This window comes from Eumetopias jubatus, unplaced genomic scaffold, assembly GCF_037043125.1.
Source record: "Eumetopias jubatus isolate StellerSeaLion01/CBP00866 unplaced genomic scaffold, mEumJub1_p1.0 scaffold_17, whole genome shotgun sequence".
NCBI classification, from domain to species: Eukaryota; Metazoa; Chordata; class Mammalia; order Carnivora; family Otariidae; genus Eumetopias; species Eumetopias jubatus.
In genome coordinates, this window is record NW_028274823.1 from 27687754 (window position 1) to 27712893 (window position 25140).

General features: G+C 58.9%; 2 protein-coding genes across 2 annotated transcripts; one reads left to right on the forward strand and one right to left on the reverse strand.

Moving 5' to 3' along the window:
* Window positions 1–1592: 1592 nt before the first annotated feature.
* On the forward strand, window positions 1593–14648 carry PSD (pleckstrin and Sec7 domain containing). Its single transcript, XM_028098713.2, has 16 exons — window positions 1593–2246; window positions 2528–2630; window positions 3122–3482; window positions 4337–4777; window positions 5939–6133; window positions 6298–6378; window positions 6585–6697; window positions 7223–7281; window positions 7384–7473; window positions 11169–11212; window positions 12603–12793; window positions 12878–12948; window positions 13058–13215; window positions 13388–13532; window positions 13818–13961; window positions 14417–14648. Exons 1-16 carry the CDS (start codon window positions 1593–1595, stop codon window positions 14645–14647), a joined length of 3081 nt encoding a protein of 1026 aa, XP_027954514.1. The 3' UTR covers window position 14648.
* A 676-nt stretch (window positions 14649–15324) lies between these two features.
* Window positions 15325–23095, reverse strand: NFKB2 (nuclear factor kappa B subunit 2). Its single transcript, XM_028098714.2, has 23 exons — window positions 22989–23095; window positions 21612–21704; window positions 21251–21332; window positions 21097–21137; window positions 20742–20840; window positions 20511–20662; window positions 20178–20284; window positions 19928–20086; window positions 19528–19632; window positions 19315–19400; window positions 19092–19230; window positions 18731–18859; window positions 18389–18598; window positions 18169–18310; window positions 17639–17753; window positions 17333–17546; window positions 17005–17174; window positions 16778–16880; window positions 16507–16658; window positions 16307–16376; window positions 15937–16109; window positions 15700–15811; window positions 15325–15597 (listed from the first exon to the last, which is right to left on the reverse strand). Exons 2-23 carry the CDS (start codon window positions 21630–21632, stop codon window positions 15476–15478), a joined length of 2703 nt encoding a protein of 900 aa, XP_027954515.1. The 5' UTR covers window positions 21633–21704; window positions 22989–23095; the 3' UTR covers window positions 15325–15475.
* Window positions 23096–25140: the final 2045 nt, after the last annotated feature.

A 25140-nucleotide genomic window follows, 5' to 3' on the forward strand; every position in this document is an offset into this window, starting at 1 on the left:
GTTGGCGGGAGAGCCCAGCGGGGACCTAGCGTCGAGAAGGGGGGCCAGCCTCCGGGGCTCAGGGCCCTGGAAAAGGGCGGGGGGTGGGTGGGGGGATTAGCTCTGCCTGAGCCGCGCGTAGGGGGGAGGGGGAGGGACTGAGAGGCAGGCGGGCCTGGAGCAAGCGGGAGCAAGCGGGAGCCGCGCTGCCTTCACAGCTGAGCTGGGCCCAGCCTCTTCCCCGCCTCTCCTCGGCCCCAGCTCCAGGCGAGCAGCGGTGAGTACTGAGGCAGCTCCAGTCGGAACTGCACTGGGGATGCCCTGGGCCCCCACTGAGCTTCAGAAACCTGCCTGGCAGGGTTGCTGCTCCTGACCTCTGCCCCTACCCTGCATTGCCACCAGAGGCCCCTTTACCCCTTTAAGGGCTGGACAAGATCCTGTCATTCCCTTAAGAGGGAAGGAGGGACAGGGTCTGGTGCAGCGTTCCCACCCAGAGACAGGTGACTGGTGGGGGTTGGGGAAGAGGGTGTGTGTTCCTGTTTAAGTGTGTGTGTGAGGGTGCATCTGTATTTGTATGTGATTGTGACTAGTAGGTCCCTGTGAGTGTCTGATACGCCTGTGTCTGTGTGCACTGGAGAATGAGGCCCTGTGTGTATATTTGTGTGTCTCTTTGTGTGTTCTTGTTTGATGACAGTGTGTGTGTAAAATAAGCATGTGCCTTTCCATTACACACATATTTGTTATGACTGTGAGAGTGTATGAGGGTGTGTCTTTGGGCAATGTGTGTGTGTGTGTGTGTGCCTGGGTCTGTGCGTGCAGGAGATATTGCCTATGAATATGTGTAACTGTGTACTGACATTATTTGTCCCTGTGTGTGTGTGTGTGTGTGTGTGTGTGTGTGTGTACCTGTATGAAGAACAAGAATGCCCCTTTCCCATTCAACATATATACATTAGGAGTAGGGGCCTCAGTTCTCCTCCCCTTCACCATATGCCTCTCAGCCCCTCATAGTCCCTATACAACAGCCCCCCCCAATCTTCCTGCCTTTCCCTCTAGGAGGCCTGAGTTCTCTCTCACTGAGTGAGGGGCCTCCATAAGAGAGACTGTGGGGGACCCATGGCTGTAAGATGGTTTTGATTGGCTGACACTCCAGGTCCAGAGGGTGGGCTACCAGCCTTCCCCCTCCTCCACCAGAAGTAGCTCCAAAATGCCAGAGGGACTCTGAACTCATTCAACTTCTGAAATAGCTTCCTTTCTCCTCCCAGGGTGATGCTCAGGGCCCCCAGACAGAAGGAGAGGAGCCAGGGGCCTACTGGGGATACAATTCTTTTCTCCTCAGGCCTCCATGGAAGTAGCCCAAGTAGGAGGCCTGATCACTTCTAGGGGTGGGATCAATGATGCCATAGTCCCAGGACAGGCTAGGCCCCTGGCTCTCAGATGGCCTATCCTGCTTTCCCCTCCCTGTCTCTGCTCTCCTGTCCATCCACCTTCCCTGCAGCTCACCCCCTGCTCCCTCTTCCTCTCTTGCAGGCCTGTCTGAAGAGCATGCTGCCCCCTCACTCCCCGCCTGGCCTCGCCATCCCTGCCCCCCCAGCCTGACCCCCGGCCCCAGCATGGCCCAGGGTGCCATGCGCTTCTGCTCGGAGGGCGACTGTGCCATCTCCCCACCACGATGCCCACGCCGCTGGCTCCCCGAAGGCCCAGTGCCACAAAGCCCCCCAGCCAGCATGTATGGCAGCACAGGCTCCCTGCTACGGCGGGTGGCAGGTCCAGGTCCCCGAGGCCGGGAACTGGGACGTGTGACAGCACCCTGTACACCCCTGCGTGGGCCCCCCTCACCCCGTGTTGCTCCCTTACCCTGGGCACCCTCTTCACCCACTGGGCAGCCCCCACCAGGGACTCGGAGCTCTGTGGTCATATTCCGCTTTGTGGAGAAGGCCAGCGTGAGGCCCCTGAATGGGCTACCTGCTCCCGGAGGCTTGAGTCGGAGCTGGGACCTGGGTGGGGTCTCTCCTCCCAGGCCCACCCCAGCCCTGGGGCCTGGCTCCAACCGGAAGCTGCGGCTAGAGGCATCCACATCAGATCCACTCCCAGCCAGAGGAGGCTCAGCTCTGCCTGGCAGCCAGGGCCTTATACATGGGCCACCAGCCCAACCTCAGGTTGGGACAGATGGCCTTTACTCCTCTCTCCCCAATGGGCTGGGGGGACCCTCTGAGCACCTGGCCAAGCTATTCCCAGGACCTGCTGACACTGGACTCCTGAACCAGGTATGCGACTTCCCTTGGGCTCCCTGGAACCCCAGAGCCCCAGCATAGGGGCAAGACTTGGTCCCTTGGCAGTTTTGAGCCTGTCAGCTGTTCACTCTGAATTCTTCGATCTGTCCTAAATCTGTCTCTTTCTTGCCCCACATGTTTGTCCCTGTGCCTCGGCACCTCTATATCTGTCCCTGTGTGTTTTTATTTCTGTGTTTCTGTCCCATGTTCTTGTGTCTTTGTATGTGTGGCTTTATCTCTGGGTGCTTGTGTCTATCTCTCCCTCCTTGGCTTAGGGAGATACCTGGTCCTCCCCCCGGGAGGTATCCTCTCATGCCCAGAGAATTGCTCGAGCCAAATGGGAATTCTTCTATGGCTCCCTGGACCCCCCAAGCTCAGGTAAGATCCTGGATGAGGCAAGGGGAACAGGGCAGGGCCTTCCCCACAGCAGCTGAGGCCTGGTAGGGAGCCTTCCTTTAAACATTCCCCCAATTCTTTCCTGGGCTCATGAGTTGGCTAATGCCTCTCCAGGCCTCAAACTTTCCAACTGTGTCATGATGAAGGGTCAAGGGATCATGGCTGGGTTGGGCACCTGGAGGAAGCTAGATTGTGGAGACAGGGGATGGCAGGAGATCAAGGGTCATTCCGTGAAGTAGAAAAGAAGCTGGTCTCCCCCAGGCCCCTCAAAGTTATTTGACAAGAACTTGATTTGAAACGAGCTTCACTGGCACCAGGAACAAGCTGAATTTGTAGCAGGAAGAATGGTGGCTAGACAGTGAAAGAACTTCCTGCCAATATGAGGCAACAGGAAAGAGTTCCTTCCTAGAATAGTATCAAGACAGGTAGCTGACAGGATAACCTCTTGACCGGGATGCCTATACATACTGCAGGTGCTAAGCCCCCAGAGCAGGCCCCCCCATCTCCATCTGGGGTGGGCTCAGGGCAGGGCTCTGGGGTGGCTGTGGGGCGAGCAGCCAAGTACTCCGAGACGGACCTGGACACGGTGCCCCTGAGGTGCTACCGCGAGACGGACATCGATGAGGTGCTGGCTGAGCGGGAGGAAGCTGACTCGGCCATCGAGAGTCAGCCCAGCTCTGAGGGCCCACCTGGCACTGCCCGCCCACCTGCCCCACATCCCGGTCCATGCCTTGGCCCTTGGCCCAGCCTGGGCAGTGGAAATGAGGACGAGGACGAGGCAGGTGGGGAAGAGGAAGTGGACGACGAGGTGTTTGAGGCCTCAGAGGGGGCCCGGTGAGTACGGGAATGGGAGAGGAACGAGGCTTAGTCCTTGGAGCTGGCCCAAAGGCAGAGCTGGGGTCAGAGGGACTGGAATGGAGATGAGGGTGGACTGGGAGGGTCAGGACCAAGCTAGCCGTGCTGACAGGGCGATGCAGCAGGAGATTCTGCACAGAGGCCCCAGGCCTGCCAGAATGCTGGGGATGTGGGGGGTGGGGTATGTGTCAGCAAGAGCCCATAGGGTAGGGAGCAGCCAGGAAAGGGGTTCTAGTGAGGAGCAGGAGGTAGAGTGAGGAGGAAAGGGTTCTAGTGAGGAGCAGGAGGTAGAGTGAGGAGGAAAGGGATTCTAGTGAAGCACAGGAGGTAGAGTGAGGAGGAAAGGGGTTCTAGTGAAGCACAGGAGGTAGAGTGAGAGGCCAGGGGCCAGAATCAAGTCTGGGGGTGTGGGAGCATCAGTCCGGATCCTGGATCCTGGCAGGATAATGGGGAGTGTGGGGGCTTTCCTCTCCGTCTCACACCCCACTGCAGCTTGAAGCCTCATCTTCTTCTCCTAAGATGTTGCCAGAAATAGAAATGGGATGGCAGGAGGGGAGAGGATCAGGGAGAAGGAGGAGAAAGGGAGATTAGCAGGGAGAAAGAGAGGAAGGGATTGGGTGCTGGGGACAGTAAGGCTGGGGTGCCTCAGGGGCACTGAATAGCTTGGTGAACCTGTAGTGGGGACTCCCTACCCAGGTGGCTTTTTTAGAGGGCTGGGGGCCTGTGAAAAGGAGGTGATAGTCCCCTTCACAGAGTCATATGAGAATTCAATGAAATGCTGCCCAAGAGCTGTCCTTCGGGCCCCTGATCAGAGACTCTCCCTGCCCCTGCAGGCCAGACACCCAGATGCCTCACCCTGGGCCTCTCAAGTCGCCTGTGCCCTTTCTGCATGGGACCAGCCCCTCAGCTGATGGGCCTGACTCTTTCAGTTGTGTGTTTGAAGCCATCTTGGAGTCACACCGAGCCAAGGGCACCTCCTACACCAGCCTTGCCTCGCTGGAGGCCCTGGCCTCACCTGGCCCAACCCAGAGCCCCTTCTTCACCTTTGAACTGCCTCCCCAACCCCCTGCCCCCCGGCCTGACCCTCCTGTTCCCGCCCCACTTGCACCTCTTGAGCCAGATTCTGGTACCAGCTCCGCTGCTGATGGGCCTTGGACACAGAGACGGGAGGAAGAGGAGGCAGAGGTTGGAGCCAAGCAGGCCCCAGGGAGGGAGCCCCCTAGTCCCTGCCGCTCAGAGGACAGCTTTGGGCTGGGGGCAGCACCCCTGGGCAGGTGAGTGATTTCTTTGATTACTCAGAACTGAGGTCCCCAGGGCCCCAGGAACAGCTGCTCCAAGGGAAAGAGCCCTAGTGCAAAGAGGCAGTTTATATTCCTGACCCCCAATAGAGTGGTTAGGGGGTGCAGATGTCTGTTTTTCCATTTGGAGGGCTACTTCCACCCCCTTGGTCTCAGATCCAGTGACTTGAAAAACCATGATTCAGGATTTAAGAGTCCCCAGAGAACACCCTCCTTTCTTTCTAGGAAGGCCCTTCCTTCCCCAGGCGGAGCCTCTAACCTGCCTAGAATTCTTGTGACCTTACCCCACGCAGCCTGGAGACTTCTCCCAAAGATGCAGCCACCAGCCTCTCCCATTGCCTCCCTCCCTTCTCGCCTCCCCTCCTTAGTCGGGAGCCTCTCACCCTTCTCCAGGAAGTCCTTTCACCAGTCTAACCTTTCTGCTCTCCCTCAGCCAGCTACCCTCTCAGTCACGGAAGCCATGGCAACGGGAGGGGGTGGCCAGGGATACAGGGTTGCCTAGCAACCAGGAGTTTCCGGCCTCTGTCTCTGGGGTGACAGGTGGCTTTGTGAGTAGAGCAGCTGGGATGGCGGGAAGGGAAGGGGAGGAGGAGACAGGGGATGAATGAGGTGCACGTTGACCCCCATTCCCCTCTACCCCAGAGTCTGCCTCTTTGTGGGTGGAAGAGAAGGACCAAGGCAAAGGCTAGAAGAAGAAAGACATAGGAGGGGGAAGGTGTCCCTGATGCCCTCAAATAATTATTTGACCCTCCACTGTTCTTCTCTGGCAGCTTATCTATATCCCACCTTCGCCCATATTCTCAGAGATAGAGGACTATGTTCTCAGTAGGGCCAATGTGGAGATGGGAAATCTGTACCTAATAGCGAACTCCATAGGGAGCTTTTGAGAAGCAGTCAAAATTCCCACAGCAGAAAGATGGATGTGGGTTAAATTTGATGTAGGACTTCTATAGAGAGATGGTAAGGATGGCATCAGTTGATAGAGGAAACCTGAACAGCGTCCTCTGGTGAAAAGAAAAATGCCTTCCCCATGTCCCAAACTCCCCCTCTCTGTCTTCCGGTTTTGGAGGCAGAGGAAGGATCGGAATGGCCCCAGAGGGACTGCCCCACCTCTGAGCTGGTGTTCTACCCCGGCAGCGAACCACCGCTGAGCCAGCTGGTGTCCGACTCGGACTCAGAGCTGGACAGCACAGAGCGGCTGGCCCTGGGAAGCACAGACACCTTGTCCAATGGGCAGAAAGCAGACCTGGAGGCCGCGCAGCGCCTAGCTAAGAGGCTATACCGACTAGACGGCTTCAGGAAGGCCGATGTGGCCCGGCACCTGGGCAAGAAGTAAAGTCATTGGTTGGGATTGAGAATGGGGGGAGAGGGGATGCATCCTGTGGGCAGCACCTCCACATCCCCTCTATCTAACAGCCCCAGGTCTGTAGGTAAGCCCATCTGGCCCCTCGACCCTTTCCCTTGCGACTCCACCTGTCTATCTGCCCTGCCCACAGCAATGACTTCAGCAAACTTGTGGCTGGCGAGTACCTCAAGTTCTTTGTCTTCACGGGCATGACTCTGGACCAAGCTCTCAGGTGGGTGTTAAGCCTTTTGAGGGCAGCCCCCACTCTCCAGGCCTGGTGTGCAGGGCCTCCGCTGTGCCTCCTCCGAGCCCCTGTGCCTCTCCTAAGGTGCCCTGATGTCATCCTTCCCAGGCTGGCTGGGCACGGCCAAAAGCTGGGGCCGCCTGGTTAGGGGACCTTGGGTAGGGGTGACATGCTCCCTCTTCCCCACTCCCCAGGGTGTTTCTGAAGGAGCTGGCCTTAATGGGTGAGACCCAAGAACGGGAGCGTGTGCTGGCCCACTTCTCCCAGAGATACTTCCAGTGCAATCCTGGAGCCCTGTCCTCAGAGGGTGAGGAAGCCAGGGGGCAGGGCTTTCCCAGGTGGTCACTGGGGCAGATGGGCACAGTGTGTGTGCATAGGAGCATGAGTGTGTGTGGGAGTGAATGCACGCACAGGCTTGCAGGCATGTGAGCATGCATGTGTGCAGTGCTGACATGGCTTCATGAAGGTGGAACTGTGCCTGTGGGCAGGCATTGCTAGGGTCTAGTGTGTGTGGTCAAGAGCGGGTGTGTTTGCATGCCACTGTCCACATACAATGTGATTTGGCTGCACTGGGCAGCATAACTGTGTGGGGCCCACTGGCTGGTGTGTAGTACATACTCGCAGAGGCATGTGGGTGTTGGGGAAAAGGTCCCTTTTAGGGATCTGCTGGAAAAGAGAAGGCTTTGGCAGGAGGGTTCCCTATGGGGTTCAAGACTTTAAAAAGTGTGACCGTGGGCCAAAGAGGGCAGGAGATAAACTGGAAGGCTGGGGAAGATGGCTGTGGGAAGAACCCGTGGGATGTGGCCGAGGCTGAATGTTAACTCTCCCGCAGACGGTGCGCACACGCTGACCTGCGCCCTCATGCTACTCAACACTGATCTTCACGGCCATGTGAGTGGGGGGCTGGCGGGAGGGAGCCCAGAAAACTGCGTCCAGAGTCTTCAAGGCCTGGGGACCAAGGCCCCCCTCACAGGCCTCTGTGCCCTTACTTAGAACATTGGGAAGCGCATGACCTGTGGAGACTTCATCGGAAACCTGGAGGGCCTCAATGAAGGCGGAGACTTCCCCAGGGAGCTGCTCAAGGTGGGGGGGGGGGAGGGGGACGGGCAGGGTAAGGGTTGCTGGAGGGGAGGGATGGGGACCTTTGGGCGGCAGCGTGGAAATCGGTGAGGTGAGGGGCTTGCCGGCCCCCAGCTCCTGCTGCTGGAGCCTGGGCTCTCGTGACTCAGCTTGGGGACCGCCCCCTCCCCCAACCCCCATACGCAGGCTCCCCCAGAACATGCGCACTTGTGTGCAGTCTTGGCCGTGCGCAGCGGGGGAGGGGAGACAGCTCTTGAAAACCCGTGATCAGGCGGTCTTGGACCCTGCATTTGCTTTAAGTGCCCCTCCTCCAGTGTTCACCGAGGATGGGAGGGGTCTCAGCATAGGGCAGGGACACACAGGTGCCCCCGCTTCCCTCCTCCCCCTCCACCCGTTGCCCCAGGATATATGGCCACAAAGGCCCTTCTGGTACCGCTGTGCTGGAGGGACCTGGAGGTAGAGGGGCCCAAGAAGGACAAAGGCTTTTCCAAGGTCTCAGAGACAATTACATTCGAGATGGGACTAGACACTGCTCTTCTGACTCCCCTGTTGCCAGGCCCCGCTCCCATAGGCCAGAACTTGAGGGATTTAGCTACACCCGGACTGCTATGCATGAGAGGAGGAGAGGGTGTCCCGGTCCTGTAGTTTCATTCCTTTCCCTGATCCGTTGGTTTTATGCAGGGAGGCCTGGACTCATTTGAAACCTCTAGGGTTGGCAAAGGGTTCTCTGGGCCATCACATACATGTGACTGCACAGGAGTGTCCTTGGGTGCGTCTGTGAGCTTGCGGTGTGTTGGGCTTCTGAGTTTGGGGGGATGTCCATTGTGAGTTTGGGGTGTCAAAGAGTTGGAGTGTATGCTTGAGTTGTGTATATATATAAATGTTTATACTTTAGATTGTTGGTAAATCAGGGGGTTTAGCTTGGGGTATGTTTGTGCTTTAAGGGCTTACGATTTAGAGAGTGTATCTGTGTTGGGGTGTTTCTGTGTATTAGGGTGTATATCTACAAATTGCTGTCTGATTTATGGCATGCATCCGTGAGCAAGGATTGTATGAGTTAAAGACTAAATTCTGAATTTGCAATGTCTGTGAGTTGGGGGTGAGTGTGGATTGGTGATTTGGCTAGTTGGGGTGTATGTCTGTAAACTGGGTTGTGTGTACGTGAGTTGGGGTATAGCCTTGGGCGTTTGAGCTATCTTCGGTTAGGTGAGTTGGCTGAGGCTGGTGCGATTCCACAGCTGCCTCCATTCCCGCCCCTCCTACGTGGCTTGTCCTGGCTCGGGGCGGGGAGAAGGGGCCGAGAGGACGAGTGCCAACCTCCTCCGCCCCTCCTCCCCCCAAGCTGACGAGCCAGGAGGGAGCTGCAGACCCTACAGTGTCAGCCCACCTTCTTAAATGCACGCCTAGGGGCTTCCGGCGCCACCTCCAACACCCCCGTCGCCGCGCACCTTCGCGCAAGGGCCTTGGCTGGCCCCCGAGGCCCCGCCCCCGTGGCGGCGCGCCGCGGGCCCCTGCGCTGTCGGCCGCCTCCATTTTGCGCCGTCCCCGCCCCCAGCCCTCGCCCTCCCTCCCCGTCGGCGGCCCCCTCCCGCTCGCGCGGAGCCGCAGAGCCGACAGCGGCGCCGCCGCCGCCGCCGCCGCCGCCGCCGCGCGCTCTGTGCGTTGGTGGGGGCCGGGCTCGGGCCGGGCCGCTCGCGCTGGCTGTCGGGGGAGCAGTCCGCGGGCCGTCCGGGCCGTCCGGGCCGAGGGCGGGCGGGGGCATGGCCGGGGGCCGCGGCGCGCCGGCCGGACCAGCATGATCGGTGTCAACAGCATTCACAGCAGCGCTGGGCGGCTGCGCTCGCGCTCGCTGTGCTCAGTGCGCTACGGGCGCACCCACCGCGGCGCGGAGACCCTGTGCTATGGCTGGCCGCAGCGCTCGCGCAGTCTCAAGCCCGTGCTCTACACCGACCTAGTGGTCAGCCGCCTGCAGAGCCGCAAGAAGAAGAAGGCGGTGAGGGCGTTGGGGCCGCGGCCCACGCCAGGCTGGGTTGGGGGCGGCCGCGGGGTTGTGGAGGGCGGTGTGGCTGAGGGGGCGGTGTGAGGGAGGCACCGAAGGTGGCACGAGCCGAGGGGGTATCGGTCGGACCGGGGGGGGGGGGTTCCGAGCCCAGCAGGGACAGAGCCCATGGGTAGCCAGGAGTGGGCATGGACTGGAGGGGGAAGGGCACAGACGGTCGGATTAAGGTGGGCATCTCAAACCAAAGGGTCTTTGGGCCTTCTAGCTGGGAGCATGACATGGGGCTCACCGATAGGGTTTAGGACTTTGGAAGGAAGACGGGGTTGTGGGCCAAACGGGGTCCTCCGAGGGGGCAGGGGGTGAACTGGAAGGCTGGAGACAGGTTGGATCTGGGTGGCCACTTCAAACCTCCTGGCCCAGAGTTGGAGAGTGAGGGTTTAGGGTCCGGGCTCTGCTGGGCTTGGGCTGGGGGTGTGCTGGGAGGGTTGTGTGTGCATAAAGCTGGGTTGTGCTGTGGAGGGTGTGGAGGTTGTGGGGTGTACCCACCCCTGGACAGGATGTGCACATGTGGGATGCTGGGCTAGCCTTGTGGCTGAGTGTGACAGTGGGCAGTGAGAGGCAGTGACTGTGGTATGTTGGTGGTGGGGTGGGGGGCTGTGTCCCATCACGGAGAAGGCACCGACGTCACCACTGCACCCAGATCACGCAGGCAGCATCACACGCCACACGCTTAGCCCAACACACACATGCTGGAGACACACCCACTCACAGACAGGCTGGTGGAGTCGCCCCCACAGTGGGAGGTGCTGCTGTGGACCCATGCTGCAGGCCACTCCCAAGAAGAGGGGTCCCCTCTGCAACTCTTGGAGCCCATTCTATACCCAACCATCCCAAGGCCCCCACAGGTCCCCCATGACAACTGTACGGAGGGGAAGTGACTGGTTCAGGAGTTCACAGGGAGCTTGGGGTGTGCACGGTTTGGAAGCTAAAATTTCTGCCTTTGAGACTAGTGTTCACTCCCTGGTAACATGAAGGATGTCAGTGGGCAAGGGGCTCACCCATCCTGGCATTAGACTTGCTGGGGCTGTCTGGGCTGGGGGAAATGCTCAGCTTGCCCAGAGGTTAGGAGCCATGAAGAATGTGCTCTCTGCTAGCCAGGGAGGGAGGTGACGGGGGTGAATCCCTGTTGCTGGGCCTCAGTTTCCCCTTATGTTCTGTGTGGGTTTATCCTATGGAAATAGACCAAGGCACACAATTGGGGAAAGGAGAGCTTCTTGGAATGCTCTTTTCTATTCCTTCCAGCGCTGTGCTTCTCCCACCCAGGATCTGGGCGGCATACCCCTCACGATAACAACAGCAAAGATAGTAAGAGCAGTTGCCATTTACTGTGCATCGACTGTATGCCTGGGTGCCCTGTGCTGAGTGCCTGCTCTACATTACACACCTGTTACTACATTTGTTCTCCCCACGGATACTTGCCCAAAGTCCTGCAGCAAAAGTGAAACAGTACTGTGTCCTAACACTCTGTTTCAGGGCCTGTGTTCTTGGTCATCACACCCAGCGCCCCCCCCCCCCCGCCCCATCCTGCTGTCTCCTCGCCTGACTTATGAGGGAGGGCTCTGAGCTCTGGCATTGGGATACATGGTTTGCTTCCGCCATGAGTGACCCATACCTGCCTGATTTGTTCCTCCCTTCCCAGGCCCTGTACAGCTCCATCAAGAATGAAAAGCTGCAGTGGGCCATGTGAGTCCTGGGGCTGTGTGGCGAGGGAGCTGGGGTGTGGGGAAGGGGCTGCCTGGAGAGGCTGAGAGTGCTGAGGCAGGCCCTGTGAGTCCAGGTTGGGTTGTGGGGCAGGGGAGGCGGGTGAGGCCATGAGAGGCACTGAGGCTGCCTCACTTCCTTCTTTGGAGATGGCTGCCTGGTCTTGGGGATCTGTGTCTTTTCTTCAGCTGGGTTGTTATGACAAGCTAGGCTGGGGTGGGTGGCCACTGTCAGCGGGCCTGGGAGGAGGAGTGCTGAAACAAAAAGGGAAGGTCCCTTGGCAACCCAAGTGGGAAAGCAGAACTCCCTGGAGGTAGAGCCCCCTCTCAGGTCCTAGGAAATCCAGAGTGTTGTAGAACAAGGGACCACATTATCTACTCTTGGCAGCCTCAGTGGAAAGAGACTCAGCGTAAGTCTTAGAGGAGTCCAGACTAAGGGAGGAGGTCCAGTTTTAGCCTTGGGGCCCCCAGTCTGACAGGGAGAGCCTCATCTAAACAGTCAATAGATCACTCATATTTGCTGGTGTCTGCTGAGTCCAGTTATGGATCAGTTGGGTTGGGAGCTCCCAGTCTGCGGGAGAGAAGACCTCAGAGGAGGCAGAGCTCAGGACTGGGGTGCAGATTGGGACTTGGGGCAGGCCTTGAAGGAGGGGAAGCATTTGGGAAGAGGGAAGTTGGTATTTGGGAGGCAAATATGTGGTGGCTGAAATGAGTGTGGGGTGGGGAGACCAAGAGGAGGCAGGCCTGGCTGGCTGGAGAGTGGAAGGAGGAAAAGGCAGCATTGGCAGAGGTAGCATGGGCTCTTTGTGGGAGGTAATAGGGAGCTACTGCAGGTTTTTGATCAACAGAGTGACCAGGTACAACCCGATTCTTTCGATATCTAGCAGGGCCTGCTGATCAAGAGATACTAGGCGACCACTAGGAAGCCACTTCTGCCACCATTTACCCAACAGACTATGAGCAAAGCATGCTGCCGGGTGTGGTTGAGACCGTTGAGTCAGATGTGCATTTGCCCTAGTAGAAAAGGGGGTGAGGGTTGGTGTGTCTATGTGCAGAAACAGAAAAGGATGGGGATGAAGGAACAGTCATGGCCCTACCCTTAGGAGCTCTAACCTAAGTGAGAAGATACGCTACCTGGAGGAATCCTCATCTGAGCGAGGGGCACAGCTACCCCTGGGAAGAGCTGATCTAAGGAAGGAGACAAGGCTCCGGGGAGCCTCGGGTTGAGGGGAGCCACACCCTGTGAGAGGGGCTGTTCCCCCCACTCCCACCACAGACAAGGGGGCACTTTCCTGGGGGGGGGGGCAGAGGCTAGGATGGAGGGGGGGTTGTGGCTGCAAGGCCAGCCCCCTTTGAGGTGATCACACCTGCAGAGACGAGGAGGAGCTGAGACGCTCTCTGTCTGAGTTGGCCGACCCCAACCCCAAGGTCATCAAGAGGGTCAGCGGGGGCAGTGGCAGCGGCTCCAGCCCTTTCCTGGACCTGACTCCTGAGCCTGGGGCTGCAGTCTACAAGCATGGGGCCCTGGTGCGAAAGGTGCACGCAGACCCTGACTGCAGGAAGAGTACGTGGCTGGGTGGGGAGGGTCTGGGGGATGGAGGGGAGAGGGCCGGTCTCAGGCCCCCTGACCTGTCTTCCTTCCCCCCAGCACCTCGGGGCAAGCGGGGCTGGAAGAGCTTCCACGGGATCCTCAAGGGCATGATCCTCTACCTGCAGAAGGTGCGGGGCCAGCCCAAGGGGTTGGGGCTGAGCTGGCTCAGGGGAGTGTGGGTGGGCTGGGCCAGGCCGGGCTGGGACCATGGCCAGGACAAGATGGGCACTCCTGCAGGAGGAGTACCAGCCCGGGAAGGCCCTATCAGAGGCAGAGCTAAAGAATGCCATCAGCATCCACCATGCACTGGCCACGCGCGCCAGTGACTACAGCAAGAGGCCCCATGTCTTCTACTTGCGCACAGCAGACTGGCGGGTCTTCCTCTTTCAGGCCCCGTGAGTGACCTCCTCCTGCCCATCCTGGACTCCTTTGCCCCATTTCCACCTTGCTCCCTTCCCTTGTCCCTGGATTGCCTCATTTCTTCCCAGGCCACACCCTGAGCCAGGACAGGCATCCCGGGACAGGAATCCTGGGCCCAGGTCCTAAGTGGCCGTGTTGTCTCCCCAGGAGCCTGGAGCAGATGCAGTCCTGGATCACTCGCATCAATGTGGTGGCTGCCATGTTCTCTGCACCCCCCTTCCCAGCTGCTGTTAGCTCCCAGAGGAAGTTCAGCCGCCCTCTGTTGCCCAGTGCTGCCACCCGCCTCTCCCAGGTACTCTCAGTTCTGTCCCCCTGGTGCCAGTGAGATGGAGTGGGGCAAGCCCAGCCCAACTGCACTCAGGGCTACCGTGGGTGATTACATAGATGTCCACCACACCAGGACACTGGCCATGGGGGGTGAGTGAAGGCTGGAATCCGGTCTCCACTCCACTTGCCAAGGCATTAACCTAGACACGGTGCTTTGCTCATCCATAGGATGGGGCAGCTTTTTAAAAAACATGCACAAAGGCACTATATGTACTAGAGTGACCCTGACTACACTCCCCTTGGCCTCTAGGAGGAGCAGGTGCGGACCCATGAGGCCAAGCTGAAGGCCATGGCAAGTGAATTGCGAGAGCACCGGGCTTCGCAACTGGGCAGGAAGGCCCGGGGCAAGGAGGCTGAGGAGCAGCGGCAGAAGGAGGCCTATCTGGAGTTTGAGGTGAACCTCCCTGCCCTGGCACCTCTGTGGCTCCTTTCTCCATCAGTGGGACCTCTCTGTTCCCACATACAGACTCAGGCTAGAGGTTAAGGGCATGGGCTCTAGGAGCATAGGACCAGCTGGGTGACCATGGGCAGGTTGCTTAACCCCTCTGAGCCTGTTTCCTCTTCTGTGGGCCGGGGATGACATGCTGTACCCAGCAGGGTACTGAAGTGAGATGAGGTCTGTCAAGTGCTCACTTTTCCCAACTCTAGTCCCGGCTCAGGAAGTATTAGCTGTTACAATTTGCAGCCTCAAGAGCGCCCACAGAGGGTCACCAACTTACCGGGGGACCATGTCATCATGGGGGCTTTGAGTGGGCAAGAACCTGCTGTCTCCTAGCTTTTTTCTCCAGATGGGGGTGAGATGGGCAGAGGGTGGAGAGCAGGCTCATAGCCCCCACCCCTCTGCCTCAGAAATCCCGCTACGGCACGTACGCAGCACTGCTTCGGGTCAAGCTGAAGGCAGGCAGTGAGGAGCTGGAAGCGGTAGAGGCAGCGCTGGCCCAGGCCGGGAGCACGGAGGATGGACTCCCCGCCCCTCACTCCAGTCCCTCCCTGCAGGCCAACCCCTCCAGCCAGCCCCAGGCTCAGGGTCATGGCTCAGAGCCTCGCACAGGGGCAAGCAGTGGGCGGTGGAAGCTCTGAGTTGAGGGTAGGCGCGTGGGGGGGGTTGGCGCCCACTGGGCACCTGCATGATGTAGCCCTGCCTGAGCCCGGGCCGGCCTCGGGCCACCCGTGAGGGCCCCTCGGCCCAGGGCCCGACCGCGCCGGACGCGGTGTCCGGGGCAGGGCAGGGCTAGGGTATGGGCCTCGGGAGCCTAGGTTAGGGGCCCCTCTGAGACCCCCATTTTGTGATAATGTTTTGCACTTTTTCGTACGGGGTGGGGGGGGCTGGAGTGGGAGGGGCCAGGGCCCCTTGGACTTTTGATGCTTTTTTTTTTGTGGGGGAGGCCTGACGTTTCTGCTTTCTGCTGAGACCACCCCCACCCTGACACCAGCAATCCCGCTCCATCCTGGGGCCTGGCTCAGATAGAGGCCAGGAGTTGGGGCTGAGCTGGTTTTCCCTCCTTCCTCCCTGAGGCTCACCCTCTTTCTTTCCAGAGGTGGAGGAAGGGTATCCATGCCTAGGCCCCCCCTACACAGTCCGGGGACAGCATGGCCTTGCTCTCCCTCCTTCAGTGGGCCCTGCCCTTTGTACAGCCTCCACTCCCATTAAAACTGCTCTGGACTTGCTGGCTGGGCCTCCTTCTCTCTCCAGTACCTAGCTTGGGGCCAGGGTAGGCAGCTGGTTCTGGGGACAAGAGTCACATCAGGGGCTGTCGTAAGTTAGGGAGGGGGCTATGCCCCCCCTTCCCAGGAGAATCCTTTATTTGCCCCAACTGAGGGGTGGGCATGGGGTGTTAAATAAGAACTGGAATAGACAGGGGTGCTGTACAGAGGGGCCCAGGGAGGGGCTAGTGGGTGGGCAGCAGTTCAGTGCACCTGAGGCTGGGGGTGCCCATGGCAGAGCCCTCCTGGCGGCTCGGGGGCCGAGCCCAGCTTCTCTGCCTCCTGTCCCACCGACTGGCTCCCGTACGCACTGTCCTCCTTCACCTCTGTGGGGCGAGTGGGCACAGGGAAGGCGGTAGCAAACAGTCAGGGTGCTAGGCCTCCCACCCTCCAGGCCCGGATCTGCGTTCCAGGTAGGACCCCTTTACCTGTGCTGGGCAGCTTGTCTCGGGCCTCCGGGCCCCTCAGCAGCCTCACTCCTTCCTCCAGGCCCATGTCAGACAGGGCGTCCAGCAGGCCTGCCAAGTCCCCACCAGCCAGCTGGGGAGAAGGAAAAGGCAGGAGACTGGAGGGTGGGACCAGGAGCCCTGGGGCCAAGGGAGCACCTGAGATGGGAGACAGGGGAAAGAAGCCAGGCATGGAGCAGGGGATGGGAACCCACTGACCTTGTAACTGCGCAGGAGGCTGCCGCTGGGCGATGCGGTCTTCCGGTATGTGTCCACCAGACTGCGTAGCCCCAGCCGTTCTGCCAGTTCTGCCCAGCTACCCTGGGCTCCTGGCCCATCTAGCAGATGCTCCAGGTTCTGTAGGGTTGTATCCTCAAGCAGCGGCTCTGGCCCTGACAGGGACACACATGCAGATGTGTCTGTTATACCCAGAGATGGACCCAGGCAGGCACCTTGCTCTCAACGGGAATCTGATGGATGGGGCAGCGGGTGGCAACAGGGATGGAGCAAGGAAGCCCTCCTTCAGAAGTTCTAAAGAGAGCTCTGTGAGCAGGGGTCTGCAGCCTGGCAGTGGGTGAAGAGCTCTCACCTGCAGGGCTAGGCGGGGTCAAGGGGGGTGCTGTGGTGTCCTGAGCAGCATTTAGCAGCAAGGTCTTCACCTGGGGAGACAGCCTCCGTTTGATGACCTCCCACCCCAGTCCTCAAGCCCAGGTGCCAGCTCCTCTGGGCCCCAGCCATAAACCCAGGTACCGCCATTCCCTGGTGCTTCTTGCTCCAGGCTCGCCTCACCTTGGTGCTGCGAGTGAGGTCAAGAGGTGTGTGGCCCCGGAAGCTGCCTCGGGTGTCCCTCTCAGGTCCCTCAGAATCTGAGTCGCTACCAGAGGTGGGGGGCGAAGGCAGTGGGCAAAGGGGCTCCTCGTTCTCTGCGTGGATATCGGCACCTGGGGAGGGAGGGAGGCGTGAGGAGATACAATGGGAAACCACGTGGTGTGGGGAGGACTGGGAGGCACCCCTTTTCCTCCCCCCAGCACTGTTCATATGCCCCAAGGATGAGGCTCACCAGCCTTTAGAAGGAGCCGGGTCAGGGTGGGGGATCCCAGTCCAGCTGCCAGGTGTAGGGGTGTGTTTCCCGCAAAGGTGCGGGCATTCACGTTGGCACGGAGCTGTGGGGTGCAAGGGAGCAGCTGATCACAGCACCCAGTGACTGGTTGCCCCTGCTCCCTGCATCTTCACCGTCCCTGGTTCCATAACCCTTGGCACCACCCCCTCAGCAATCCTCAGTCCCACCTTGGTGACCAGGTGTGTGACCAACCCCAGCTCCTCCATCTCCGTGGCTAGATGCAGGGCTGTTCGGCCCCCTTGTCGCTCTGCAGCCTCCACTTCAGCCCCACTGTCCACCAACAAATCCAGGCACTCGGGGCTTCGGGCACGGACCGCCAGGTGTATTGGGTACAGGCCTAGGGACACAGGCACTCAGCCTACAGCTGCAACCCCAACGTGGCCCCCTGACCAGCTGACTTCAATACCTCATGTTCACACCAGGTGTGAACACTCACCAGGTGCCCTCCCTGGTTCCCACCTTTGCCCCCTGGTCCAGATGAGGTGACGAACTCACCCTCAAAGTCCGGCATGTGCAACAGCTGGGGCATGGCAGGAACCCCACTGCGCAGCAGGGCGCGCAGCAGGTCGGGGGCACCGGCACCTGCCCGGAGAGCCAGGTGCACCGCGGAGTCTCCGTGCCGATCCAGCAGTGCCGGGTCTGCACCCACCTGCAGCAGGAAGCTCACCACGCTCTTCTGCCCGGTGATCACTGCCAGGTGCAGTGGCGTCTGGAGACACAGGCAGGATGAGCCCGGTTCCCCCCTGGCCTTGGCCCACCTGCCTTCCAACTCCTGCCCCCTCACCCGTAGGTGCCCCTCACCTGGTGCAGGTGATTGGTGAGGTTGACAACACCGAGGTGCCGGGCATGGTAGATGACATGGGCTATTTGCTCGATGACACTGGTCTGCCCATGGATGATGGCTAGGTGCAGCGGCCTGAGGGATGTGAGTGAGAATGTGGCCCAGCAAGCCCAGCCAGCCACTCAGGGCACCCTCTACCTGCAAAATCCCACCGCCTCCAGGATTCCCCTCACTGGGGCTTGTGGAGCCCAGCCGTCTCCAAGGGCATCGCTGCACCTGAACTTAATCCTCCCGAGCACCTTGTGCAGTATGTAGTACTATCATTGTGCTCTCAACAACCAACAGAACTAAAACGGGGAGAGATCAAGTACCTTGAGCACAGCTAGTACATAGTGAGGCCGGACTCGGAAGAACCGGGTCTGTCCGCCTCCACAGCCCTGGCTCTTTGCAAGTCCCTTCCCCGCCCCGCACCCCACGACCTTCCTTGGCACTCCAAGTCCCTGACTGGCCTGGGAGCCCGGGTCTCCCGCCCGCCCTCGCGCCCACCTACGTGTCTCCGTTCTCGTCCTGAGCCGTCAGCAGGTGGCGCTGTCCCGCCAACAGCGCGCGCGCGTCCGCCGTGACGCCGTAGTCGAGCAGCGCTCGGGCGCTGCGCTGCGCCAGGCCGAACAGGCGCGCATTGTACTCCCGGGCTGGGGGCGACAGGGGCGTGGGCGCAGGTTCGGTCCCCACCCGCAGCATCCCGACCGCCCGGATTCAAGAGGCTGTACCTCGCTGCAGCAGGTCCGGGGCCTGCAGTTCGCGCTGGGGGGTCAGGGGGGACGTGCCCGGCTCCGCCGCTTCCTCCCCGGCATCCACGCCGGGAGCCCCGGCGGCCATCTGCGCCCCGCCCCCGCCTCCGGGGTAGCAGCCCATCGGGGCCGAGCCCGACGGGTAGGGACTGTAGGCCAAGGAGGAGGAGAAAAAGCCGAGGCTGCCACCTGCGGATACAGGCCGGGCTGTGGGTAGGAGGCACCAGCCAGGACTCTTCCAGATCTCTTCCCCCACCCCAGCTTCTCTCCTCCTTACCCCTCCCTCCTCCATCCCCCTTCCCGCCACCAGCGGCCCCTCACCTCCTCCTCCAGCTCCTCCATAACCCCCAGCCGAGCCCCCAGAGCCTCCACCCATGTGGGAGCCACCCCCGAAGGGCTGGGAGAAGGTGGGCAAGGCTTTCCTCCGTTTCCGCTGCACCTCCTCCTTGTCTGGGGCCAGAGGGAAATGAGATGTTAAAACCCCAACTTATGCACCACGCCTGAAGAGCTCTGTCCTGAGTTTGGTCATGGCCCTCCCTCCAAAAGCCCTCAGGCTGTCTCCTAGGACCACCTCTTCCTGGGACCTTCCCCACTCCTGACTTGACTCATGGGTCCCCTGATCGAGTTCTGAGACACTCCAGCCCAGGGTTTCCCCCCTCCCCCCACTTCAGCCCAGCTCCACCTTCCACCAGAGGGTAATAGGTGAACTGTTTGGAGTCCGACACATCTCCGCCACGCTTGCGTTTCAGTTGCAGGAACACGGTTACAGGACGCTCAATCTTCATCTTGTGATAGGGAGGTGTCCGGAACACAATAGCATACTGGCAGCGGGTTGGAGGACATAAGGTGTTATTGAGGCCTTGGCCTAGTTCAGCCCCCCAGCCCTGGCCCTGGCCCTAGGGTACCTGTTTATGAACATCTGTGGGAGAGAAATCCCCAAAGGCCTGCCATCCATTCTCATCATCCTCATAGAACCGAACCTCGATGTCATCTATAGGGAAAATTGAAGTTGGCCACAGCTCCTAGTACAATCTCCAGGGCCTTTTGTCCTAGAGCTGCCCTGGCTCCCCATCTTGATACCCAGTGTCCCTAGCTCCCAGCCTGGGCTTCAGTCTCACCTTTCTGCACCTTGTCACAAAGCAGATAAACCTCATCTCCACCCCGCACTGAGCCAGCTGTCTTGTCCATTCGAGAAATCTTCAGGTTCGAGGCCCCAGGAGACTCTGTGGGGGTGGGGGGATATCAATTACTTGAGATGACATAATAGCTACAGCCCCATTTATGGAGCCAGGTGCTTTGTATTATTCTTTGAACAAACACAAGAAGTACAGGAACTGCTAGTATCTTCATTTACCCAACATGGAAGCTGTACTTGGAAAATGACTTGCTGTAGATCACTCAGCTCATATGTGGTGGGTCAAGTTCAAACCCAGGCCTGTCTAACTCCACAGCTTGAGATTGCCCCCCATGTCCCCTCTGGCACCTAGGCCTGGCACCCCAGATGATCAGGATACTCACTGCTGTCATGGATGGGCTGGGAAATAACTGGCTTCAGGGGCAGGGAGAAGGAGCCATCGCTGGCTCGAAGGAAGGCAGAAAAGCGCAGCCGCACAATGCTCAGGTCCATCACCTTCTTCAGCTCCTTGGCTTCCTGCTCCAGCTCCCGCCGCTCAACCTCTGAGTGGTGGACATACATGTGAGCCCTGCACTCCTCCTCCTTCTCTACTCCTTCCATGGTCACCTCCCATGACCCCTCCTCCCTCCATACCAGTAAGGCCCTGGGGCCTGGAGCGGAGTCGCTGCCTTTGAAGTTTTTGTATCATAATCTCCATCATGTTCTTCTTGGTAACATGCAGAACGCCCAGGTTGTTAAATCTGGGTGGGGGAGGGGGAGTCAGAGGCTTTGCAGGCAGTTCTCTCCTCCTGAGGCACTCTCCCCGCGGCCAGGGCTCAGCTCAGCCCTACTTCCTCCAGGAAGCTTTCCTGGTTTTTACTTGGGGCCTTGGGTTCTAGGCCCAACCTGTCTCACCCCTTGGTCAGATACTAAGCTCATAGAAGTGGGCTGGGACCTAGGACTGGCAGGCAACGAGGGGGCACCTACTGGGCAGTCATGTCCTTGGGCCCCACAGACACGGCGCAGACCCCCAGCTCCGAGCACTGCTTGCCCACCAGGCTGTGGGCATGAGCACGAGGCGGGTCACTGTGCGTTACCAGGTCCACCTCGATCTTGGCTGGTCCCTCGTAGTTACAGATCTGGGAGGGGTGAGGGCTGTCAGTAATGTCCCTGAACACACTGTCCATTAGCCCACCCTCCGGCACCATCCTGACTCACCTTGACTGTGGGGTAAGTCTTCCGGCCCTTCTCACTGGAGGCACCCGGCAATCCTCCATGGGAGGGGCCTTCGCAGCCATATCGAAATCGGAAGCCTCGCTGAACGTCCCAGGGCAGATTGACATTGTGACCAGGAGAGACGCCCCTCCCTCCTAAGCCAGCCCCACTCCCCCACCAGCAGTGACCATAACTGGCAGTATCTCCCGAGCCACACCACCGTGATTAGCAGCAGCCAACCATTCCAACCTCAAGTGGTCTCTGTGATCAGTGACCCTCCCCATGGCCACCCGGCTACAACTCCCCCACTTGTCCCCAAAGCTGAAGTCATCCCACACCACCCCTTCCGTTTGCTCACCTGCTTAGGCTGTTCCACTATCACCAGGTAAGGGCCATCAGCTGGGGACAGAGGGGCCTTGCTGAGCCAGGATTTCTAAGCCCATCTCCCCAGGGCAGAAGGCACACGCTCCTCCCTTGCCCCTCTCTAAGACAAGGAAAGGTAAGGAACTTACCTGTCTCCGGGGCTGGCTCCTTGGGCTCCACAATGGATGGGTCGAATTTGAAGTCATCATATTCAATCATGCCATCCAGAGCCTGGTTTGGAGACAGACTGGGGTGGCAACTGATTCTGAGCCACCCCACAGCCCTCCACTTCCCAGCCCTGAGTAACCACTCCCTTTCCTCCTCAGGCCCGTAAAAAAGCTCCTATTGGAAGAAGTTTGCAGACAGGCAGACAGATTGCCCGGCAGGTTGAGATAATCAGAGAGCATTACAGGTGTAGGGGAGCAGAGGGGACTCCGACAGACAGGCAGACAGACAGAGACAGACGTGGGGGCAGCCGGCCCGGCTTTAGAGCCAGGAGGCGTGACTCACTGGGTCGTAGCAACTTTCCATGTCTCTGGGCTAGGCCCGGCTGTGTCTGGTGGCTCCGGCCGGGTTCTGTTTCCCAGAGTTTCAGGCGCCCGCCTTAGGTGGGGGGTGGGGAGAAACAGATCAGGACAGGAGTGGGGGGGCGAGGGGGACCCAGATTTGGGGGAGGGTCTGATCTCCTCCAGCCACCCGTCCGGGTGTGGCGGGCGAGATCCGGTGGAGAGCGAGATCCGGAGCTGGGCTGGGCTGGGCCGGGGAAGCGGCAGGAAAGTTAGAACAGCTTAGGAAAGTCCCGAAAATACCAGGGGGAGGCGGGGCCGGAGGGGGCGGGCCTGGAAATGACGCCACTGGCCACGCCCCCGCAGCGGGAGGGGCGCGAGGTGGTTGCTGGCCTCTGAGCTCCTTGCAGCCTCTCTGCGGGCAGAGGGGCAACCAGACCCAGGGAAGCGCCCCTGGTGATTGGGCCCCCTTCCACACACCAAGGCAGGCGCCGAGGACTGGAGGGTCTTTCAAACCTGCCGGACGCTTTCAGGCCCGGGCCAGGCCCGCCTCCCGCCCCCTTCCCCTCCCCCGTCCTGGAGCAACCTTGGGATTTTCTACCCCGAGGGAGGCCACGGCTGATTCACCCGGGGGCTTTTGGGGGGACATTCCTGCTGTAGGAAGGCCTCCTTTCCGAAGGCCTGTAGGCGGGGGCTCTTCCCAGTGGGGGGCCCCGGGGTTCTGCCCCGAGAACGGACTCTGGGGCCGTGGGGCGGGGGAAAGAAGAGTGTCTCCTTGGGATGGACTCTTCTGTTCCCTCTCCCCGAAACATCTCAACAGTTCCCACACCGCCCCTGCTCTGGGTGCCCACGTCCCATAGCCGTGTGTGTCTCTAGTGTGTGTTTCTATTAGAGGTATAGAGTGTGTGCGTGAATGTTGTGTATGTATGGTGTCAATATGCGTGTGCCAGTGAGCAAGGCTGTGTACAGGTGAGCGTCCTTAAACTCAGTGTGGACGCCTCTGAGCATGTCTTGATATATAAGGGTACAGGTGAACAGATCTGGGTTTGTGCGTGAAAGGTATGGGTCCAGGCACCTGTGCACGGGTGAGCATGTTTGCGCGTACATGTGTGAGAGTCTGAGTATATGGACAGCGCTGTGCGATCGCTAGCTTTGCGTAGGTGCACGTATGGGTCCGCGCGGTTTTTTTGTTTGTGTTTTGTTTTGTTTTGTTTTGTTGTCCAAGGACGTCGGTGGGTATCCGTATGTTTTGTTCCTGCGCGTGCTCTGTGTGTGTGCGTGCATATGCCGCTCTCCAGCCCTGGGACTCGGTCAGTTAAGGGCCCTCCTTCCGCCCTTCCCCGTGTCCCGGCCACTCAGGGGTCTGAACCCGGCCACTCACCGCGGCGGCGGCTCCGGTTCCGGCTTCTCTCCCGACCCGACCCACCTCGGACGGGTCCCGACACCTCTCCACAGCCACCAGGGCTCCAAGCTGGGAAAGCCCCTTTTCCACCCCCGGGAGGGGGGAATTCCCGTGACGTTTCCGTGCGTCACGCCCCGTGACCTTTTTTATTGGCTGAAAGTTTAACTCCGGACTCGTGCAGCCAATCCGGAGCGACTCGGGCGCGCCCCCTAGAGGGGAAATATTAGCTCAAGCAGGGGAGCGGAGAGGTAGGGTGACGGTCAGCTAAAGCTCGAGCTCTGGCAGAGGGATCTGCCCGAGGCTGGATTCTGACTGAGCGCCATCGCCCGGCCAAGGGCGCCGGCTCCGGTCTCTTCACCACCCTGCCTACCCCAGACAGCTGGCAGTCCCTGCTGCTACTCGGCTTATGGTGCGCCTCTTGGCCACTTCTGAAGCCGGGGAACCCCAGTGGGAAGCTGGCAGGCCCCAGCCCTCGGGTCCCCCGCCCGGAGCGGGGCCCCGCTGCCGGGAAGAGTTGGGGGAAGAGGAAGGAAGTTGATCTTGCAGTTGGTCCCGGGCGCCATCTGGTGGCCTCTCTGGAGCCGCAAGGAGACTCCGTAATCTTCTCATGTTCAGTCTCCTTTACTCAGTCTCCCCTGGAAGAGACCATCTGAACCTGAAACTTATTCTGTAAATGGCAGGGTCACAGGGGGCCAGACTTCCAGACCTGAGCTCCGGAGCCCTGCGCCAGGGAAGGTAAATGAGGGGTTTATCTGAGAGACTCAGGTCTTGCTCATCCATCACAGAGATTTGGAACATTAGAATTGGGAAAAGACATCCAAAATCTTTACGGTTCGGACTTCCTCCATTGTAGGAAATTGCCTTTTCTATAGCTCCCAACTCCGCTTGAACACTTTCAGTGGCAGCAAGATCAGTAAAGGATTTCATAAAGTACTGACTCTGGCTGAAGATCTGTGATAGGTAGAGTTTCTCTTTGGGGGGTGTCAAGAATCTCCATTCTTGGAGTTGTCCTCCCTTAGGCTCATGGTAGAACACAGGCTTTTGTTTCAGATTTTCCAAGCAATTTGCCCCTGACCTCCTCCTCCTCCTTCTTTTTAGCTTTTTTATTTATTCCTTTGAAAGAGAGAGAGTGAGCGAGACCATGAGTAAGGGGGAGAGTCAGAGGGAGAGGGACAAACAGACTCCCCGTTGAGCAGGGAGTGTGATGCTGCAGGGCTGATCCCAGGACCCCAGGATCATGACCTGAGCCAAAGGCAGATGCTCAACCCACTGAGCCACTCAGGGGCCTCCGCCCCTGACCTTAATAATGGATTTACAGGCCTGCATAGGTCTGCCTAAAAAGCAGACTGTTACAGCCCTTGATATGAGCTATTTCCTGTTATTTCACCCTCCTCTTCATCTTGCAAATGGAATGTGGCAAGTACTGTGTTAAGGTACTATTAGCATAAGTTCTTATTTTTCGTCCCAACAACCTTGGAGGTAAATATTACTTTTACTGATGAAGAAATTAAGGCTCAGAGAGGTGAAGTAGTGACCAAATACAACAGCTAGAAAGGGACAGAGTGAGAGTTCAAAATACCCAGTCTATTATTTCTAGGATGAAGCTCTTCCTTAAACTGATATAAAACAAAGCAGGCCGTTCCATCCCACTGTGAGCCTCTCAAATGAATATCATAAAATACCACCAAAAATGTTGCTGAAATCCAGGGATATTGTCTACTACATTCCCCTGGTGAACCAGATCCTTAACCCTTAAGTTAAAACAAAATGAGGTTAGTTTGGTATACTCCAACTTAGCCTGTGCTGGTTGCCAATGATTACAACTGTCCATTCAAAGCGCTCATAAACTACAATCTGGAATTGGCATGAATTCTTCCAGTCCCCACAACTGCCTCTAAAAGAGCCCCTAGAAGTTGAGCTATTTCTAAATATAAGATTCTGAGCTGTAATTTATCTGAAGATTTTTAAAGAAGAAAAACTCTATTATAGAAAATTTCCAACATAGGGCGCCTGGGTGGCTCAATCGGTTAAGTGTCTGCTCAGGTGGTGATCCAGGGGTCCTGGGATGGAGCCCTGCACTGGGCTCCCTGCTCAGCGGGGAGTCTGTTTCTCCCTCTCCCTCTCCCCCTGT

Excerpts from the sequence above, each read along its gene's own strand:
- PSD (XM_028098713.2), top strand. The coding sequence starts at position 1,593 with ATGGCCCAGGGTGCCATGCGCTTCTGCTCGGAGGGCGACTGTGCCATC. Across the intron at positions 12,949-13,057 it reads TGATCCTCTACCTGCAGAAG|GAGGAGTACCAGCCCGGGAA; the intron begins GTGCGGGGCCAG and ends GCACTCCTGCAG. Across the intron at positions 13,216-13,387 it reads GTCTTCCTCTTTCAGGCCCC|GAGCCTGGAGCAGATGCAGT; the intron begins GTGAGTGACCTC and ends TTGTCTCCCCAG.
- NFKB2 (XM_028098714.2), bottom strand. The coding sequence starts at position 21,632 with ATGGAAAGTTGCTACGACCCA. Across the intron at positions 20,841-21,096 it reads TAGTGGAACAGCCTAAGCAG|CGAGGCTTCCGATTTCGATA; the intron begins GTGAGCAAACGG and ends TGGGACGTTCAG. Across the intron at positions 16,659-16,777 it reads CCGGCTCCTTCTAAAGGCTG|GTGCCGATATCCACGCAGAG; the intron begins GTGAGCCTCATC and ends CTCCCTCCCCAG.